The sequence below is a fragment of the Phascolarctos cinereus genome, unplaced genomic scaffold, assembly GCF_003287225.1.
Source record: "Phascolarctos cinereus isolate Bilbo 61053 unplaced genomic scaffold, phaCin_HiC Scaffold_5;HRSCAF=322, whole genome shotgun sequence".
Classification (NCBI taxonomy): Eukaryota; Metazoa; Chordata; class Mammalia; order Diprotodontia; family Phascolarctidae; genus Phascolarctos; species Phascolarctos cinereus.
In genome coordinates, this window is record NW_027555958.1 from 395,774,478 (window position 1) to 395,795,847 (window position 21,370).

Here is a 21,370-nt window from a genome sequence, read left to right on the forward strand (position 1 = left end):
GCTTGTCTGCTGCACTGCTGTTCCCCATCTTTCTTCTAGTTCAGCTGTTCCAGGGTTTTTTTTTTCCTGGGATGATATTTTCTGGTTTTTCAGAGGTTGATAGGGGAGGGTGAAAGCAATTACCTTTTTACTCCACCATCTTGGCTTCTATATATATTTTTTTCAAAACCTTTTCCCCACCCCATTTTTATTGGAAGGTGGGAATAAGGAGAGAGAGAGAGAGAGGAAAAGAGAAAGAAACAAAGAAAAAAGAAAGAAAGGAAAGAAAGAACAGAATAGAACTGAATCCTTTAAACAATTATACATATTCAAGTGAAACAAATTCTGTCATTAACCATGTCTAAAAACAAATACTTCACTTTGCATCTTTATATCCATCAACTTTCTGTAAGAAAGTGGGTAGCATGCTTCATTATTTGGAACTATAGTTGGGTGTTGTATTGATCAAAATTCTTAAGTCCATTAAAATCAATTGTCTTTAAAATATTGTTATTTTATAAATAGTTATTATGTATACTGCCCAGCCCATGATCATAACCATAAGCCCATTGATGGCAGAGAACATGTATGTGTGTGTGTGTGTATATACATATATATGTATATATATGTATATATATGTATACATATACACACACACATATGTGTGTGTGTTTTCATATATATATATATATATATATATATCTCCATGTTACCCAGTATAAATCTCCTTGCTGCTCCTTAAAAAATTCTAACTTAATGGATGATTGAATGTGTAAAATTACCCAATGGTGTGAAAGAAGTTATCAAAAAAAGTATGATACCTTTTCCCTATTTGAGCTTTGTTATAAAAGCACAGAGGACCTGAAAGCACAATTATTTGAAAAAAAATAAACCTAGCAAGCTGGGCTATTGTGGCTGATATAAGAACAAATAAATTTCTTCAAGTATGTTTTTTTCTTATTTTATATTTTTAATTTTTTCAAGTAATAATTACTAAAAATGAATTTATCCATCCCAAGTACTCCCTCAATGAACACTTTTTAAAAAGAACAAGAAATACCACCACCTATGCACTACTGTACCCTTTTGCCCTTTGATGTTAGTCATCTTCCTCTTTTGTCTACTCTCCAGTCCATTAGATATGAGGGGAACTTCAAAGTTGCTTCAATTTTCATTTACTTAATTATTACTGATTTAGAGCATTTTTCATACATTTCATAGTTTTCTTGATAGTTTGGATTTTTTCCCTTGGAAAACTGCTGGTCGTGGTTTTGAACACTCATCAATTGTGGAACATTTCTCGGCCTCATAAATTGGAATTAATTCCTTCTGTGTCTTAGAAATGAGACTATTATTACAAAACACTCATGAAGAGGTTCCCCCCCATTACCTGTTTCCATTATAAATTTTACTGTATTAGATTTGTTTTCACAAAAACTTAAAATTTTATATAATAAAATTGCCTATTTTACCTTAAATCAATCAAAAATATTTATCACACACCTACTTTATGTTCCAGACACTGTGCTAAGTAATATGTGATCCTCCTTATCTTATCTAGTGATGAACTTTTCCCCTATCCATATCATCTGACATTTGAACGTGTGTCAAAAACAGTGCTGATGCTTGGAGAAATGTTGAAAGCCATTATAAACATAGCTGGGATATCACATTTGGTTTTACAGCTTATTTGTTCATTTATGCATTCATTCAATGTGAGTTCATTAGAGCCTCCTTTGTTCCAAGAACTTTTCATTAATGTGATCTTAGAAGCCAGTTAGTTAGTGGCAACAGTTGACCAACAAAAATGTCATAGAATATGGTTAGCCCACCATTATGAAAATCCTTTTTGCAATTTGATATTATGGGAAAAGGTATATGGTAGCAGAATAGTTAAGTAGCTATTGTATGAGATGAGCCAAAGTGGGATAGTCATGAACAAGGTGAACAGCAGAAACACTGAAAAGTTGCAGCAGACATTTAGTCTAAGCAATGAGGAAATCAAATACTATCTAACAGCAGCAGATGGAGTGATTGTGACATAGTTTGCAAGATCAGAGGCAGAATAACATTTTAAATGATGAAATTGAGAAAATAAGATGTAGAACTGTGTTGATGAAGCTTGTGACAAGCCTCAGTGTCTGCACCCATGGGACATTTTGGAGTCTATTCATCTAATCTCAAATGATTGCAGATTTTCAAACATCGTGTCATTATGCTACAGATGTTTTTTTTCCATACCTCATTCACATTTCAAATACAAATGACACTCTATTAAACACAAACTACATGCCTCTCATCGATATCTATTTCTAATCTCTCTGTCTGTAGCTATATCTATAACTATTAACTATGCCTATAATTATATAACTATAACTATTTAAGTTGATATTTTATTTATCCCAAATGTAGATGAAAAATTTAAGAACACAATATTGTTATAGCAGCTATGGAATCAGATTTTAGAAATTATTTTTCCTATCAAATTATAAAACTTTTAAACTTAATATACAGCTTTAGTTTACATATAATAAGATATATAATATAATATAATATAATATAATATAATATAATATAATATAATAAAAAAATGTCTTTTGAAATAATAAAGTAGCCCAACTTTCCTTATAGAGAGAATGGTCTTGACAAACAGACCTAAATAGAACCTTTCTGAATTTGCTACCTCAGTAGAATATAAAAGTCAGGTTATGTTGTAGCCAAGCTGTGATAATACATTACCAAAGCTGACAAAGAAGAGCATTTGAAACAAGGAATTTGGGGGGGGGGATGTGAAAATAACATTTCTTTATTTTAGCATTGATTATTAAAATTAATTGGCTATATAGTTGGTTATTGAAATTTCTGTCACAGTTTAATGTTGTATTACAAATTCAGGTAACATTGATCTATTTATGAATTAAAATTTATTTATAAAATAATTCTAGAGTAAAGGATAATGAATTTCTGTCTTATGTGCAATCATATCTTGATGACTAGCTTGGTATAAAAGAAAGTTTAATTGATTTGGTATCAGAACATGTAGCATTGAGCCTTGATTTCTGTATTTATAAGCTGGGCAAGATAATATCTCTCATCTTCAGTGTTATCATCTATAAAATAAAGATAATAATATTTGCTCTGCCTAGGTCATATGGTTGCTGTGATACTCAAATGGAATTATTTGTATAAAATGCTTTGCAAGTGTCCATAGTAGAAAGTAATTGGTCTTTGTCTCTACCATGAAAATAAACCTCTTTAAAAGCCTAATTTGTGGAAATTCAAGACTATATTATTCATTGGTTGGTACTAACAATTGGAGTGAAAGCAGAAGATCAATTCAACAAAATAGATAGTTAGAATTGAAATAGGAGTATATATCTAAAAGACACCCTTAAATAGAACTAGAATGAATCAACACAATAAATCATTTTGCTAGAATTTTATCTTTGTTGAATAGTGGCAAATAAAAACGTCATTGATTGAAAAGCAATGGTGAGTGGAGAATGAAAATGTTGTTATTTTACTTTTTAAAAAATCCAATTTCTAGTTGATCAAATAATATCTTTTCTTGATCAATCCCTCTCCCTCTGCCAACTCTTTTTGGTGCTCATTTTATTTGTGATATTATAGATCATGGAACTAGAATGTTAAGTATTGGTCTCTGTTCAGAAAACAAATGACACAAAAATATATTAGTAACAACAAGTATTATTAAGTAAGTATACCCTAAATTTGTGGTCCCTAACAGTGATTCTGATTTCTAATACCTTAGGTTTTCTTCATGTGTTTCAAGTGATATTAAAGTTTTTAACTCCTCCCTTACTAAAATAATACTAATTTACTTAAATTTAAATGCATATACACATGGCACATTTAGGTTAGGAGAAAAGTGTGTTGTTGCAACAAGAGATTGTCACAACTCTAAAGGTTTTACAAATCATCCAGAATCCAAATGAAAGATATCTATTTTCTGGCAGATTTATAAAGGCTGAACTACTTATTCCTTTAATCTACTCCAAATATTGCAGAAATGTTTTCTTAGAAATTATATTTTTAAGCAAATACATCAACAATACTGCTTTTATCAGTTACTTCCTCAGTGACTTTGGGCCAGTCTGTTCCCTTCCCTGGCCTTATTACTTCATCTGTCACATATTATGGAGTTGGACTACATACATGTCCTCTCAGTTCCCTACTGTGTTTAAATTTGTCATCCTTGGATGCTGCGGCTACATAGATTCCAACTAATAACTTTCAGCATATTTTTTTTTAGGGTTCATGTGTTTTTTTTTTTCTCCATTGATTTAGATTGATCAGTGTACTTACCCACAAACTTTTGAGCCGTTCTACTTAAAAAAAAAACCCTCAAATTCAAATCCGTAAATCTGCTTATTACTTCTGATTATGGGGTAATTCCAAGAATCCATTTTTAATATTTTCTGATATATTGCCAAATACTGAGCATTAAAGAGCTCCTTTGTTGATACTGATCTTTCCATGAGTTGTTTTCCCTGCCTGTATTCAGAATCAAGTAATGGTTTTATGTAGGAAAATAATTAGAAATAATGAAATAATAATAGCAGTAGTTATGATATAATAAGAACAATAATAAAATTCTATAAAAACTGAAAATTTTTGTATTAGAGTTACATATAAATATTTAAAGTTTCCTTTTTATTTTTTTGAAGGCAATGACATGTTTTCAAGGCAAACTGTTTACTTTAAAAAAAGCAAAAAGAGAAGCTTATAAAATGGATCAAAATGCAGTTTTTTCATATTATTACTCACTTTTCTGTAGCTTTTAATGACTCATTTCTTTGGTAACTTTTCTTACAAGAATGCTCAGCTAATGAAATATGTTTTAGCAGTTGTACCTAAAATGCCCCAATTTAAGGCCACAAACTGGCCTATTGCATTATAGTGGGGAATCTTTCTGTTTTGGATATGTAAAAAATTGAGAGGGGTGTGTGTGTGTGTGTGTGTATGTGTGAATTCAACAAAAATTTGTTAAGGTCATACTGTATGCCAGTTATTGTAATGAACATTGGAGGTACAGAGACAAAAATGACCCAGTCCCTGCACTTAAGAACCTTTCATGCTACTGCGGAGACATTATGTACATACACTTTTTTACAAGATATACAAAATACATACAAGGTAATTAAGGGTGTAGAGAATGCTAACAAATAATATTTCTGTAGCACTTAAGGACTTCACATTGTTATCTTATCCTCACAACAATACTGGGACGTAGGTGCTATTATTATCCCCCTTTTACAGATGAAAAAACTGAGGCAAATACAAGTTGAATGGTTTGCCCAGGTATACCCATCTAATAAGTGTCTGAGGTCAGATTTGTACTCAGGTCTTCCTGATTCCAGGCCCAGTGCTCTCTCGATTGTGCCAGCTAGCTGTGTCTAACATGAGGAAGGAGCATATTCCAGAGTAGGGAAACAATCTGAGCAAAAACATGTCAATGAGAAAAGCACTGTTATTTGTGAGAAACGACTGGAAGATCAATAAACAAATAAAGGTTGTAGGCAGCCTTTGGAGGTGAGTGACATGGTAGGCCCTGCTCTTTTGAAAGATCACGTTTATGGGGGAAACACCGTGTATACATATAAGTAAGTGCAATGAATATACCAAGTAATGGGGTAGAGAGAGTCATTTATTACTGAGGAGATTAATAAAATCATCTTAGAGGAGATGATATTTAAAGTGAGATATACAGAGATATACAGGATAGGGATTGGAAGACAAGAAGATGAAGAGGAAATATCTTTCAAGCATGGTGGATGATCCATACCATGGCACAGAGCAAGGAAATTCAATGTTGTGAGGGGAAGAACAGCAAGAAAGTCAATTTGTGCTGACTCTAGGATATGTGAAGTCATGTGACATCAAATAACACTGGAAAGGATGGAAACAATCAGTCAGTAAAGGGTTTTAAATGCTAAGCAGAGTTTGTATGTGATTCTAGAAGTAATAGGGAGTTAAATAAATTTTCTGAACAGATCAGTGCCTTGTTCAGATCTCTGTTAGAAAAATCATTTCACATCTCTAAACCATCTAGACCATTTAGAAAGGAAGAGCCTAGAGGAAGTGAGATCATTTTCAAAGGTATTGAAATGATCCAGGTGAGAGTTGCTGAGAATCTTAACCAAGATAGTCGATCAACTGGAATTTATTAAGTCCCTACTATGTGCCAGGCACTGTGCTAACTGTTGGGGATGCACAGAAAGCAGTCTGTACTCTAGAGGAACTCACAGTATAATGGGCAAAAAGAGACTACATGCAAATAATTTTGTATGACAAAAATATATACAAGATAAATTGAGGGTGATGCCAGAAAGAAGATATTAAGATAAAGGAGAACTGAGAAAAGATTCTTGATGAATGTAAGACTTAAGCTAAGACTTGAGAAAAGCCAGCAAATCTAAGAGACAGAGATAGAGTGAGAAACATTCCAAGTATGAATGCAGGCCAGAGAAAATGTTCTATCAGGAGAATGGAGTATCTTTTGCAAGGGATAGTAATGAGGCCAATGTGACTAGATAGCAAAGTATATGTAGGGAGTAAAGTGTCAGAAGACTGGAAAGGTAGGAAGGGGCCAGGTCTGTACGGTTTTAGAAGTCAAACAGAGGGTTTTATTTTTTATCCTGGAGGTGATAAGCCACTTGAATCTATTGAATGGGAGAGGGTACCATGGTCATACCTGCACTTTAGGAAGATCACTTAGTAGCTGAATGGAGGATAGCTTGATTTGGAGAGACTTGTGGCAGAGGGAAGCAACCAGCAATCTGTTTGCAATAGTCTAGGTTTGAGCTGATGAGAGCCCAGATCAGGGTGGTGTCAGTGTTAGAGGAGAAAAAGTGGGTGTATACACAAGAGACATTACAAAGGAGGAAAATTAGGACTTAACAATTTATTGGATGTGGGAAGTGAGAGAGAATGAGAAGTTGATGATAACACCTTGATCATAAGCCTGGGTCACTGGGAAAATGGTGGTACCATTGGCTATAATTGATAACTGTGAAAGAGTGGAGGGTTCTGAGGAAAAGATAATGAGTTTAGTTTTGGTCATTTTGGGGTCAAGAAGTCTCTGAGACATTCACTTCAATAATTACAGATGTGAGATTGGAGGTTGGGAAACAGAATGGTCATCTGCACAAAGATTGTAATTGAATCAGTGGAACCTGATGAAATCACCAAGTGACCATAGCCAGTAGAAGGGGATACATTTGAGAGATGTTGGTCATTCGATATAAATAAATGACTTTTCAAAATTAATATATATTTGACGTATATGAAAGGTCTCAAAATATTCTGGGAAGAGCAGTGTGACTTGAAGTCAGAAAAGCTACATTTTCCCATTTCTACTGTACGTCAACTCTTCTGATCCTTGCTAAGACACTCAAATATCCAAACCTCAGTTGCCTCAACTATAAAATGATGACATCTGGAGATCCAGTAATAAGATCTCATTTTTCCTTGTTACATAAAACATTGCTGAGGTTCAAAAACCTAAACAATCTATTGCAAATCATGAATTTCTTTAAAAAAAAAAAGAAGAAAAGGAGTGTGTTCTTCTGTGCTTTCATCCTTTGAGAGATAATAATAAAAGTTGAATTAAATGGACATGGCCATAAGGCCTTTGTACTTCTACTGTGTTGTAAAGATGAAATGAGATAATTGGATACATTTTTGAAGACTTTTTTCTTTTTATTATTTTTTTAGTAATTAATTTAGTTTTAGTTTTAAACATTTACTTCCACAAGATTTTGAGTTCCAAATTTTCTCCCCATCTTATCCCTACACCCACCCCAAGTTGGCATGCATTCTGAATACCCCTTCCCCTAATCTGCCATCCTTTCTATCTCCCCCTTCTTCTCTTATCCCCTTCCCCTTCAATTTTCCTGCAGGGCAGGATAGATTTCTATACCCTGTATTAATACGATTTAGTGAGGTTCGGATTCACTCCTATAAATGACACTCTCCAATGCACCAAAAAATAATAAGAAATAGATAGTTTATTTAGAAGAAGCAAGGCACAGATAGTTTGAATTTGCATAGAAAGCATATAACAATAAGAACAATCAATAACATAGCACCGATCAAGAGAGTCGGTAATGGAAGAGAATACATCACCAATTCAAGGGAACCTCCAAAGTCAATCAACGGCTGGGGAGCCCCGTTGCAGCCTGTACAAACTTGAATTGTGTAAAGATTTTCCCGGGCGAAGCGTCCTTCCCGCGGGTGAGGCTCAGCGGGCTCACAGGACGCAGTGTTTTTATATTGTTCTAAACAAAGAAGGCTTGGGGCCAAGAAGCCCTTTTTGATGCATGCGCTATTCATGGTTTGTTCAATACACATCTGACCTTAGCCACGCTCCCATCCGCCTGAGGCTTGGTATTTTGTTTTTTTAATAACATCACGTCTCACAAGGAGAGGAGCCAACCCTCCATGTCAACGTGACCTAGGAATGGCTAGTTCCTGGAATGCTAGGCCAAGAACACTCAGGAGATATGGAACGGTCATGACCGAGATTTGAACTGAACCTATTTATTTGAGTGATCTTATTAACTTAAAGGGGAATTTCCAATTTCCATTTCACTTGGCCTTAAGATCATGAGAATAATAGGTTCAGTTCAAATCTCGGTCATGACCGTTCCATATCTCCTGAGTGTTCTTGGCCTAGCATTCCAGGAACTAGCCATTCCTAGGTCACGTTGACATGGAGGGTTGGCTCCTCTCCTTGTGAGACGTGATGTTATTAAAAAAACAAAATACCAAGCCTCAGGCGGATGGGAGCGTGGCTAAGGTCAGATGTGTATTGAACAAACCATGAATAGCGCATGCATCAAAAAGGGCTTCTTGGCCCCAAGCCTTCTTTGTTTAGAACAATATAAAAACACTGCGTCCTGTGAGCCCGCTGAGCCTCACCCGCGGGAAGGACGCTTCGCCCGGGAAAATCTTTACACAATTCAAGTTTGTACAGGCTGCAACGGGGCTCCCAGCCGTTGATTGACTTTGGAGGTTCCCTTGAATTGGTGATGTATTCTCTTCCATTACCGACTCTCTTGATCGGTGCTATATTATTGATTGTTCTTATTATTTATGCTTCCTATGCAAATTCAAACTATCTGTGCTTTGCTTCTTCTAAATAAATTATCTATTTCCTATTATTTTCTGGTGCATTGGAGAGTGTCATTTATAGGAGCGAATCCGAACCTCACTAAATCCTATTAATACAACCCCATTTCCTGGATATCTTATTTCCCAATTGCATGTGAAAACAATTTTTTTTAACATTTGTTTTTAAAACTTTGGGTTCCAAATTTTCTCCCTTCCTTCCTCCCCACCTGTCCTCATTAAAAAGGCAAGCAACTCAATATAGGTTGTACATGTGTAGTCATGCAAAACACTTCCATAGTAGTCATGTTGTGAAAAACTAATTCGATTTCCCTTAATCCTACCCCGCCCCCATTTATTCTATTCTCTCTTTTGACTCTGTCCCTCCTCAGAAGTATTTGTTTCTGATTATCCCTTCCCCCAATCTTCCTTTCCCTCTGTCATTCCCCTACTTGCTTGTCCTCTTCCCCCTTCATTTTCCTGTAGGGTAAGAGATTTCCATACCCAACTGAGTGTGCGTTATTCCGTCCTTAAGCCAAATCCTATGAGAATAAGATTCACTCATTCCCTCTCACCTTCCCCCATTTCCCCTCTACTTAAAAGCCTTGTCTTGTCTGTTTTATGTGAGATACATTACCCCATTCTACCTCTCCCTTTCTACTTCTCCCAGTGTAATCTCCAACCCCTCAATTTTATCCTCCAGATATCACACCTTCATCTTCAACTCACCCTGTGCCCTCCATCCATCTATGTATCTATGTATCTATGTATCTATCTACATATATATAATTTTTTCCCTCCAACTACTCTAATACTGACAAAAGTTTCATGACTTGCAAATATCATCTTTCCATGCAGAATGTAAACAGTTCAACCTTAATACGTCTCTTATGATTTCTCTTTCTGGTTTACCTTTTCTATTTAACTCTGATCTTTTCATCAAGAACGCCTGAAAGTCCTCTATTTTGCTGAATTTCCATTTTTTCCTTTGAAGGATTATACTCAGTTTTGTTGGGTAGGTGATTTCTGGTTGTAATCATATCTCCTTTGACCTCTAGAATATCATAATCCAAGCCCTCTGGTCCCTTAATGTAGAAGCTGCTAAAACTTTTGTTTTCCTGATTGTGTTTCCACAATACTTGAATTGTATCTTTCTGGCTGCTTGCAACATTTTCTCCTGGACCTGGGAAATCTGGAATGTGGCTACAATATTCCTAGGAGTTTCTCTTTGGGGTCCTCTTTCAGGAGGTAATCAGTGGATTCTTTCAATTTGTATTTTACCCTCTTGTTCTATAATATCAGGGCTTTTTCATTGATAACTTTTTGAAAAATGATGTCTAGGTTCTTTTTTGATCATGGCTTTCAGATAGTACAATAATTTTAAAATTATCTCTCCTGGATCTATTTTCCAGGTCAGTTGTTTTTCCAATGAGATATTTCACATTGTCTTCTACTTTTTCATTCTTTTGGTTTTGTTTTACAATTTCTTGATTTCTCATAAAGTCACTAGCTTCCAATTGCTCCATTCTAATTTTTAAGGAAGTATTTTCTACAGTGAGCTTTTGGACTTCCTTTTCCATTTGGCCAGTTTTGCTGTTTAAGGCATTCTTCTCCTCATCGGCTTTTTGGACCTCTTTTGCCATTTGGATTAGGCTATTTTTTAAGGTGTTATTTTCTTCAGTATTTTTTTGAGTCTCCTTTGCCAAGCTGTTGACTTGTTTTTCATGATTTTCTTGCATCACTCTTATTTCTTTTCCCAGTTTTTCCTCTACTTCTCTTGCTTCTCAAACTCTTTTTGGAGCTCTTCCATGGCCTAAGACCAATTCATATATTTCTTGGAGGCTTTGGATGGAGGAGCTTTGATTTTGTTGTCTTCTTCCGGTTGTATGTTTTGATCTTCTTTGTTACTAAAGAAAGATTCTATTGTCTGACTTTTTTTGCACCTTTGTTTGTTCATGATCCCAGCCAATTACTTGAGTTTTAAACTCTTTGTTAAGGTAGGGGTCTGCTTCCAATGTGGAGAATGTACTGTCCCAAGCTTTGGGGGTTTTGTGTAGCTGTTTTCAGAGATATTTCTAAGGCCCTGTAAGTTTTCAGTTCTTCCAAGATGGTGTGATAAGGGCTGAGGTATTTAGTCCTTTTCTGACCTGTGCTCTGGTTTATGGATGGCCAGAAGCACTCTTTTCTTCCTTGAAACTGTGAGGAGGATTTTCTTTTTACCACCACTACAAGCTCCACCAGGCCAGCACTCCTCCTCACCTCAGGACTGCCACACAGAACTGTGACCCAGATCCAAGCACAAGCAAAGCAAGAGAATCCTGTACCAGCATAGAGATCCCTGAAACCCCCCTCTGATTAGCCACTCAATTTGCCCTCAGTCTCTGGTCTAGAAGCTGAGGAAGTAGCCACCGCCCTGGGATACATCTCAAGGACTTGGGCTGGGACCCCCATGCTTCTCTCTCACTACAGTCACAGACTTTTCCCACTGAAATGTTGTCTTTCATGTTTGTGGGTTAAGAAGTGTGGAAACTGCCTCAGCTGCCTGTGATTCAGGCCTCTGAGTCCTGGTCCAGGTTCGCTGAGGCCTGTTTTGCCTGCATGCCCACACCAAACTGTACTCTTCTTACTGCCCGGTGCAACATGCCTTTCTGATCAACCATCCAGGCTGTCTTATACTGTAAATATGTTTTACTCTGTCTTTTTGTAGGTTCTGCTGCTTTAGAATTTGTTTAGAGCCATTTTTTACAGGTATTTGGAGGGTTTTGGGGGAGAGCTCAAGCAATTCACTGCTTTTACTCCACCATCTTGGCTCTGCCCAAGGAAGTCTGAAGGCTATATAATTTCTTCAGTGTGAAGAAACTTCCTTTACGAATGTGGATCTAATCTAAGTCTTAGTGAGTTTTCTGGTGACAAGATAGAGTTTAAGTGATTTGCCCAGTCTATTATTCTACTGAAATGGAAATGAAAATAAAGATACTGTATACCTATTAGGCATAAAGCAGTCACTATCAATAAGAAGAATTCCAATGTTCATTTTCAAGGCATATACTCACCCTCCATTTCAATCTATAAAATAAAATAATTCTCTACAATGAAATGGGGAACATATGTGGGGACAAATTCTATTCAATTTTTTTTAAATTTCAGTTTCCATATGGAAATATCTCCCTTTGATCGATAAGAATGGGATTAAATGGGAAAATACTTGGACACAATACAGGCCTGTGTTTTGGTTCAGTGCAGAGATGAAATAATGAGGGTTGTGATGATATTGAATAGGAAAGAGTAAATTCTGTGGGGTTTTTCTGTGGCATTGAATAAAACAGATAATAGGTTTGTCTTTTTGTAGAATAGAGCATCATAGTTTTCGGTTTTTGAGAGGAAATAGATGAAAACACTTTATAACATTTGACATATATTTGCACACAGAAAATAAAAGTATTTGTCCACTTAAAAAAAAAGTCATGGGACTAATGTGGCAGAAACAAGACTTTAATACAAGTCTTCCTGGCTTCAAGGCTCAAACCATTACTCCATGCTACCTTTTTCTAAAAACTATCTTAAAACTAAAAAGTTATATGAAGGAATTGTAGAAGGGTGCTGTTGGATGAGTGCTACTCGGTATGGAAGCATGACATGGCAGTAACCTTTGGTTCGCATAGGCTGTACCAGCAGACTATAGACTTTGACACGCCCTACCAAATTAGAAAGTGTTTGAGTATTAATCATGTGGTAAATTGTCATTGTATTGATCATAGTTTTTATAGGTTTGAAAGCTGTTTGTTTGCACAGTGTTAATGTTACTGTACAGTGTTATCCTAGCTTTTCTCATTTCACTCTTCATCTGTTTTTAAGAACTTTCAAGATTCTTCATTTTTTTCCTTTACATTTATGTTATTGTAGAAATTATTCTTCTGGTTTTGCTTACTTTACCTAGTATCACTTCATATATGTTTTTCCATTTCTTTTTTGAAATAATCTATTCCCTTATTTTGTATAGCACAATGCTATTCCATCACATTCATATGCCACAACTTATTTAGCCATTCTTAAACTGATGAACATCCCCTTAGATTCCAGGTTTTTGCAATCAGAAAAAGAGCTGATATAATATTTTGTGTGTATAGGACCTTTATTTCTCTTTTTTGATATCTTTGGCATATAAGTATATTTAGGTCAAAGGGAATTCACTGTTTAGTAATTTTGTGTGTATAATTCCAAATTGCATTCCAGAATGAGCTGTACCCATTCATAGGCCCACCAGTAACAGGCAGCAGTGCATCAATATGCCTGTTTTCCCATGGCTCTTCCAACATTTATTAGTGTCTATTTCTTGTTATTTTTGTCACTGTGATGGTTGTGAGATCTCATACTGCTGAAATCATAGATCCTTGTAGTACTGAATTGTTGTTTCACATATTAGCAAAATTCATATGTCATGTTGGCCAGGGTATGGACCATCCTCAAGCATGAACTTTACCATTAAAATAAGAACGCTTTTAAGGGAAAATTATATTCAGTGATGTGATATGGATTGCTGGCAGTTACAGAAAACGTAGGTATTTCAACAACAAATTCAATATTTAGTAGTAATCCTTACTATGTACTGAGAAATAATTACATCCCAATTCTAACTCTTTTGGAGGCATACAATACTGGGACCACAGAACATCAACAATAAGTCAATAATACTTGAATGCTGCTCTCTACTTCACTTCTATTTATTCACTAGGGTAGTGTCTTGCCTAGTTGCCAAACCTGGAAATCCTATTACACCACAGGGTCCTTTACGAACTCTCTCTCGCCTGAGTAGTTTTGTGCTTTGTGACTGAGTTCCAAGCAGTTTCTGCCCTGGGGGTCTGTCTGTACATAGGAAGCTGAACTCCAAGTTTAGGAAGATGTAGTACAAACTCTTTGGGTGAGAGATTCCTGAGGATAATTTCACAACACTGGTTTCTTTATAACCTTGGGTATGTGGAGGAAGAAGAGTTGATAAGCTATAAAATGAAATCCTCAACTTTAAGAGACTTTGCAACAGGGATGAAGGTCCTCACAGGGAGTATGCACACAGCTGCTTCAAGATGAGGGAGGAATTTGCTTCTAGTCCTACACCAATTCTTCCTGCATGAATGTAGGCTAGGGGCCATGGGGAAGCTACTGCATCTACATTTTACACTCCTGAGGAAATCTATATATTTTAAATGATGTCTGTGGTAATAAATGCACAATTTTAGGCCACATTTAGATTTTATACAAGCAAGATTTTAGGGGAAATTTCAGCAAAAATTTGGATCAATGTTTAATTTTCTTTCTAGAAACAAATCGGAAATGCAATTTGAAGATAATGGTATTTGTTGCTCCTTTATAATTATCAAAAATATTATCTTTAATAAGATAAGCATGTGTTCTTAATGTAGATTAATTTTCAACCAAGATCATGTTTTTTAGAAGAATTTTATTTATTTATTTATTTTGCTGAGGTCATGAGGAGGAGGTTCAGGAGAAAGGAGAGAAGAGGTATGATATCCCCCAGGGCATGCTGTTTGACTCATATGCTTTTTTTTTTTTTTTGAAATTGGCATAAAACCTTATGAGTAGGCACATTGCCATTATAACAGATGGTGATACAAGAGAACTAGAACAAGCATCAAGTTTGACTGTTATAGACCATATTCCTATGCAGTAATGTAGATGTGGTCTGTAGCACTCTCATGTGGAGTACTAAAGTAGGAGTAATTTTGCTATTCTCAGGGTTAGAAAAAAAAGTGAGAATTGTGAATTAGTTGTAGTAGGCTATTAAAATAATTTTAAGATGGATAATGTAGAGATAAATTTTAAATTTTTACATAATGTTGATAATTTCATATACAATGTTTTTAAAATCAAATGCACAGATCTGAATTCAGAAGACTGGATGAATTCAGGGACCCTCCAAATTGTTTATGGGGATAAAAAATGGTAGCAAATTAGTTCAGCAATATAGGTGAGAAACATTCTATTTTAAACTTTTTCTATAAAAATCTTATTCCAAATTTCTACATGCTCTCTAATTATAGCCCTAATTATTGTTAGTCTTCAAATCCACAAAATATTTTCAACATTTGTAAAATAAAGTCAGTGAGAAAAACAATTTTGTAATACCTACTATGTTCTGGTGCCGAGGCTATATACACATACGTATATATACACATATGTATATGTGTGTATGTATATACATATGCATACATACCTATATATGTGTACATATATGTATATGTGTATATAAATTGATATATAGATAGTTGTATAATTCTCTTCCATTCTCAAAGAGGACCAAAATGATATCACTATGTTGAAGTCATGATATAGTATATCCTACTGTGGCTGATCAGACCAATAGGAGCTTGCAAAGGCTCTACCACATAGGTCAGGCAAGAAATGGTCCAATTGAACATTTAGAGTGGAGATGTCTCTCAATTTGCACATCTCACCTTTCTTTTGAGCTGCTGCAATTCTGCTTTGTTCCTAGAGCACAGCACCTTCTTTGATGCAGATATGCCACTCTGGGTGGTCCTGTGCTAGTGTCTCCCATGTCTCACAATTGATTCCCAAAATCTTCAGAGAGACCTTGAGAGTATGCTTGTAATGCTTCTTCTGACCTCCATGTGAGAATTTGCCTTGTGTGAGTTCTTTTAGGCAAAAGTATTTTTGGCATTAGAACAAGATGACCAGCACATTGGAGTTACAGTCTGCAGTACAGTTTGAATGCTTGGCAATTCAGCTCGAGTAAGAACCTCAGGCCCTGGTACCTTATCTTGCCAGGTGATCTTGATTCTGTGATTCTGAAACTCACCTGGCAAGAAGAAAATACACACACACACACACACACACACACACACACACACACACACACACACACAAAGTGAGGCCATATAAATATATAACTTGTCTTTTCAAAGACCTTACTGTCTAATAAGGCAAAGAAAATAAGTATGCAAATAAGTGTGTAGAATCACATAAGTTATCGAAGATATGTTACAAAAGTAAGCTGAGAACCATGAGGGGAAAAGACTTTCTGGCACTTGAAGATTAAGGACAGTTTTATAGAATAGGTGAACTTTGAGTTGGGCCTTTAAGAATGAATATAATTTTTCAAAGCGGTTCTGAGGAGATAGAGCATTCTATGTATAGCAAAGTTATGGACAAAAAGCAAGAAGGGAAGCAAGAAAACTCATGGCCAGTTAAGTGGGTTGTAGACAATGTCCATTTCTGGAATATAGGAAAGGTAAGGGAGAATATAAGATTGGAGAAGGACAGAGCAAGAATGTGGAAGAATAATAAAACAATAGACCTAGAAGGGATTTGAGAGGCTATGTAGTCAAAATCCTCCCTTTCATAGATTTAGAAACTGAAGCTCAGAGATTTAAATGATGTAGTGTTAAAGGAAGAATTTCCACCCCTTAGTTTTAGGAATACAGAGGCTGTATATGCTCTTTGATGGGCTAAAACATTTTGACTTTTTTTCTGTAGGCAATTGAGAGACCAAAAAGTTTTCTGAACAACATATTGACATAATCACTGCTATATTTTTAGGAAGATTTACCTAATGCTGATGGTGGAAAATATTATCACAGCCAAGGCAAGATGTTTCAGAGCCTGAAAAGGAGTAGTTTGAGTAAAAGTGGAAAATGTGTAAGGAATATTTTATGATAAAATCAATGGGAGTTGATGACTGACTCCATATGTTCTTGATGTAGGTGAGGAGTCACTCACGATTTTTGTGGATAAGCGGAAGTTGAGCAAGAGATCCGAAGGAAGTGATTCTACAACCAATAGTTCCTCAGTCACTCTTGAGACTCTTCATCAACTTGCTGCTTCCTATTTCATTGATAGGGACAGCACACTACGGAGACTTCACCACATTCAAATTGCATCCACTGCCATAAAGGTATGAATTTGTTCTGCAATTAAATAGTTCTATATTTTTCTTCCTTTGGAAAATTGAAATATGCGTTAGCTACCATTAAAATTAACTGAATATTATTTTGTTTCCCATTTCTTACCATATGAATTTGTAATTGTGAGGTAGTTTTGACCCTAATTTTACCTGGAAGTTGACTCCTGCACCTCAAGCATTTTAATTAGGCAGTATAAAATTAGAACTATCCTAATTAGCTCACAGAAGACTGATTCTTTTCTATTGAATAGGGTCATAAACATAAAGTTGTGTGAATATAGAGTTACCACTAACTTGAGGGAAATGAGTGAATTTCATGTGTTCTTTTTTTTTCAAAATCTTTGCCCTTTTTCATTGGAAGTAATTGAGGAATCTATGAGTTTCTTGGCTAGCCCTGTGGTCTCCAAACTATTTTGATTGTGTACCCCTACCAATAGAAAGTTTGGAGCATATGTGATCTGATATATGAACATTTGTTTGCTTATAAATTGCCTATCTCCTACTGTGCCTATATATACATATATGAATACATATAATTAATATATAAACTCGAAGACATACTAATTGGAAAACATTAAAATTATGATTTAAAAATGAAATGAATAATTAAAATAAAACTATACACATATGTGTGTATGTGTGTATATGTAGAATCACAGATTTAGAATTAGAAGGAATCTCAAAAGCCATCTAGTTGAGCCTCCTCATTTTATAGATGAGAAAACTGAGGCTTAGGAAGATTGTTTATTTTATTAAAATACAAAAAATGATAATTTTACTCTCAATAAATATATAAACAATATTTTCAGTGAGAACAGTATAGGTAAGTATGTTTCATTGATATTTTGGTTTAATACTGTGTCACATAGCAATATATAAATACAGTTCTAAGTTCAGTATATTCTGATACTTGGTTGTAAAGGCTGTCATTACTGAAAAATATAATTCACAAAATTATATACAGTAAATCTAAATGACTAATGTGCATTGTTGTTACCTGCGCAAACTAAATAAGAGTATTCGTTTTACAATCCTGCCCACCAATTTTGCAAAGTTTTCGTTGAAATTTAGCTACTAAGTTTCTATCTTCCCTGATATCAGTTAGTTCTTCTTGCAAAATAATTAGTGTTACATTTTTTGTATGTTTAACAAATTGATTTAAAACCCACTGAAGTTCTTTGCAAGATTGTTAAACATCTAGAAAAATTTTCTTTCCAAGTTTTTAAGGTGTACAAATAGAATTTTTATAAGTGACATTTACTTTTTTTTTTTTTAGCAATAAAAGCTCAGCTTCAAAATATCTTACTTAGGGACAGCTAGTTGGCACAGTGGAGAGAGCACCAACCCTGGAGTCAGGAGGGCCTCAGTTCAAATCCAGCCTCAGACACTTAATGCTCGCTAGCTGTGTGACCCTGGGCAAGTCACTTAACCCTATTGCCTAGCAAAAAACCAAAAACAAATAAAATATCTTTCTATTTGTGGTGGGTTCATGCTATCATTAATATCTCAAAAAACAAAAACATGAGACAAGGCTAATCAATTATGGTAGTAAATAAAATCCATATTCAAAATTCAAAGTAGTCTTGATCATTTTTTAACCAAATTCCTTGTCAGTTTTGATTGAATTGTAATTGATTTTAACTCACAAAGTAACTGAAGTAATACTAGGAATATAAAAAGTCAGCTCTGCTGTTTTGTTTTTATTTGCTTGTGCTGAAAGTATTAGTGTTATCTTCAATTCTTGATTTCTTTGCAGGACTCTATTTAAACTACTTTGTCCATTACATGAAGCTTTATTTGAATTTATGTAATATAATCTGTAAATCTACAGAGATGGGTCCATGTGAAGTACTTTCTGTCACCATATGCTGAAAATGAATAGACAAGTGAGGATATCATGGACAACCACTTTCTGCTGTAAAACTTCCTTTTTTCCCTCAAGATATTTTTTTGCATAATATTTGGTATGTGACCTTGTGACTTATGAACTGAATGAGGGTGCCTGTATCCTTAATGCTGATGTTAAATATTAGCAAAGCTCAATTTCTTTCTTCATATTCACATAAAATAAATAGAAGTGCTGATATTTGCTTCCCATATCCCAGCACATTTGAGACCGATGGACTAGAGATCTCTTGGGTCCCTTTGAATTTTGTGTTCTCATAATGTTTTAGCACCAACATGCTAGTAAAAATTGAGAATGTTGCAGTAAACTTTTCACAGTCTTCTATGCTTTCCTCATGAGGAAAAATGGTAAAATATGAGCTAGGACTTGATGTAATGATAGGACTTCATATAATGTGGCTAATAGGTCAATGTCAGGTTATAAGGAAGTCTGAATAAAAGAGATCAAAACATTTTTTTCATTTTAATTGTGCTATTTAGCATTTTTGTGTGTGTGCAATTTGGATAAAGGCATAGATGCCATGCCTGACAATTGTGCAAATAACACAAGGTTAAAAAAAGGAAAGCTAATTATACTTTGTATTATGGTTAGCATCAGAAATTATCTCAATAGGCTTGAATATTAAGCTGAATTAACTGAAATGATATTTAATCAGTATAAATATAATTTATATCTTATACTTCAAGAAAATGACTTCACAATTATAAGATGGTGAGGCATAAGTAGAGAACATAAGTAGATAAGTAGATAGCAAAAGCATAAGTAGAGAGCAGTTCATCTGAAAAAGATCTGCAGGTTTTAGTAGAATAAAATTTCAAAAATGAGTGGACATTGTGAATGAAAAAAAATAATGCCTTTTTGGAGGTTTCCAATAAGAAAGACATAGTTTAAAAGGATGGAAATGAGAATCTTAGGCTCATAAGACCATTGATGTTCTTGTCTGAGCACTAATTTTATTTCTTTATTTCTTTATTTATTTTTAGGCAATTGGGATAAAGTGACTTGCCTAGAGTCACACAGGTAGTAAGTGTCAAGTGTTTGGTCTGAGGTCAGATTTGAACTCAGTTCCTCCTGACTATAGGGCCAGCGTTCTATCCACTGTGCTACCTACCTGCCCCATGACCCCTAATTTTACAAATAAGGAAACTAAGGCACTTTTAAGTGACTTGTCCAATGTTCCTTGGGCAGTAAGCTGTACAGGCAGAATTTGAACCTTGAACCAAGGGCTTCTGATTCCAGAGCCAGTATAAGAACACATTTGCAATAAAGTGTTCCTTTCTGATCAGTGAATTTTAGAAATCATATTCATAATCTTGGAGCAATTCAAGGAAAGGTAGCCAGAATTGAAAAGAGCTTCTAGATCATAGCATGGTCTTGGGTTGAAGGAACTGGAGATGTTTAGTCTAGAGAAAAGGAAGACTTGGGGAGTCCTTCTTTTCAGATCTATCCTGTGGTAGGGATTAGGAATTAAAGGCCCCACCCACTTGCCAGAACTAGTAACAATTAGCAGGAATTATAGAGAGGCTGATTTATGAAGGATATAATTAAAAACTCCCCAAGAATTTCAACTAACCCAAAGTGAAATGGGCTGCTTTTGGAGGTAGTGAATTGTCTCAGTTAGAAGGCTTCAGTCATACGCTTGGTGAGCTTTGGTCAGGATATTAAAAGGGAATTGCTTGTTATCATCTGAAATCCCTCCCAATGCTTAGATTATGTTATTCTACTATTACAAATGATTCAATCACATGAATAACAAACATTTATTAAGTACCTGCTCTGTGCCTGACACTAAGATAGGTGTTGGGGATAAAAAGATAAAAGCAAATAGGGTTTGGACTCTAAGACCTAATATTCTGTGTGGGGAGACTTTCTCTAGGTATAGATATTGATATGTAGATCTATCTATATAGATAGATATATAGATAGATTTATATAGAGAGATCTATATATACATTCACATATGTGCATATATACAGTGTATACTGTATGTGTGTGTGCGTGTGTGTGTGTGTGTGTGTATATATATATTATATATATATATACACATATGTATATATATACATATGTATATATATATATATATACACATATATATATATATATATATATATACACACACACACTTGCACACCTAGAAAAATCTACCCACTAATATATATCTACATAAATAAAGTTTATTTAGAAGAGAAGGGAAGTGATGTAGTCTGATTTATGCATAGGAAAATCAATTTGGCATCAGTGGGAAGGGTAACTTGGGGATGCAAGATACTTTTGATGAGCAAACAAATTAGGAGGCTATTGCAGTAGTCTAGATAAGAAATGATAAGGGCCTGAACCAGAACATTGATGGAGAGAATGGGGATAGTTATTAGGGATGTTGTGCAGATTGAAACAAGGTTTGGAGTGAATATGTAAAG

General features: G+C 35.0%; 1 protein-coding gene across 1 annotated transcript in view; it reads left to right on the forward strand.

Moving 5' to 3' along the window:
• The window catches only part of BRINP3 (BMP/retinoic acid inducible neural specific 3), a 505,257-nt gene that overhangs the window by 284,921 nt on the left and 198,966 nt on the right, over window positions 1-21,370 (forward strand). Inside the window, 1 exon segment of the mRNA XM_020984424.2 lies at window positions 16,848-17,038. Coding sequence (XP_020840083.1) covers window positions 16,848-17,038 — 191 coding nt within the window.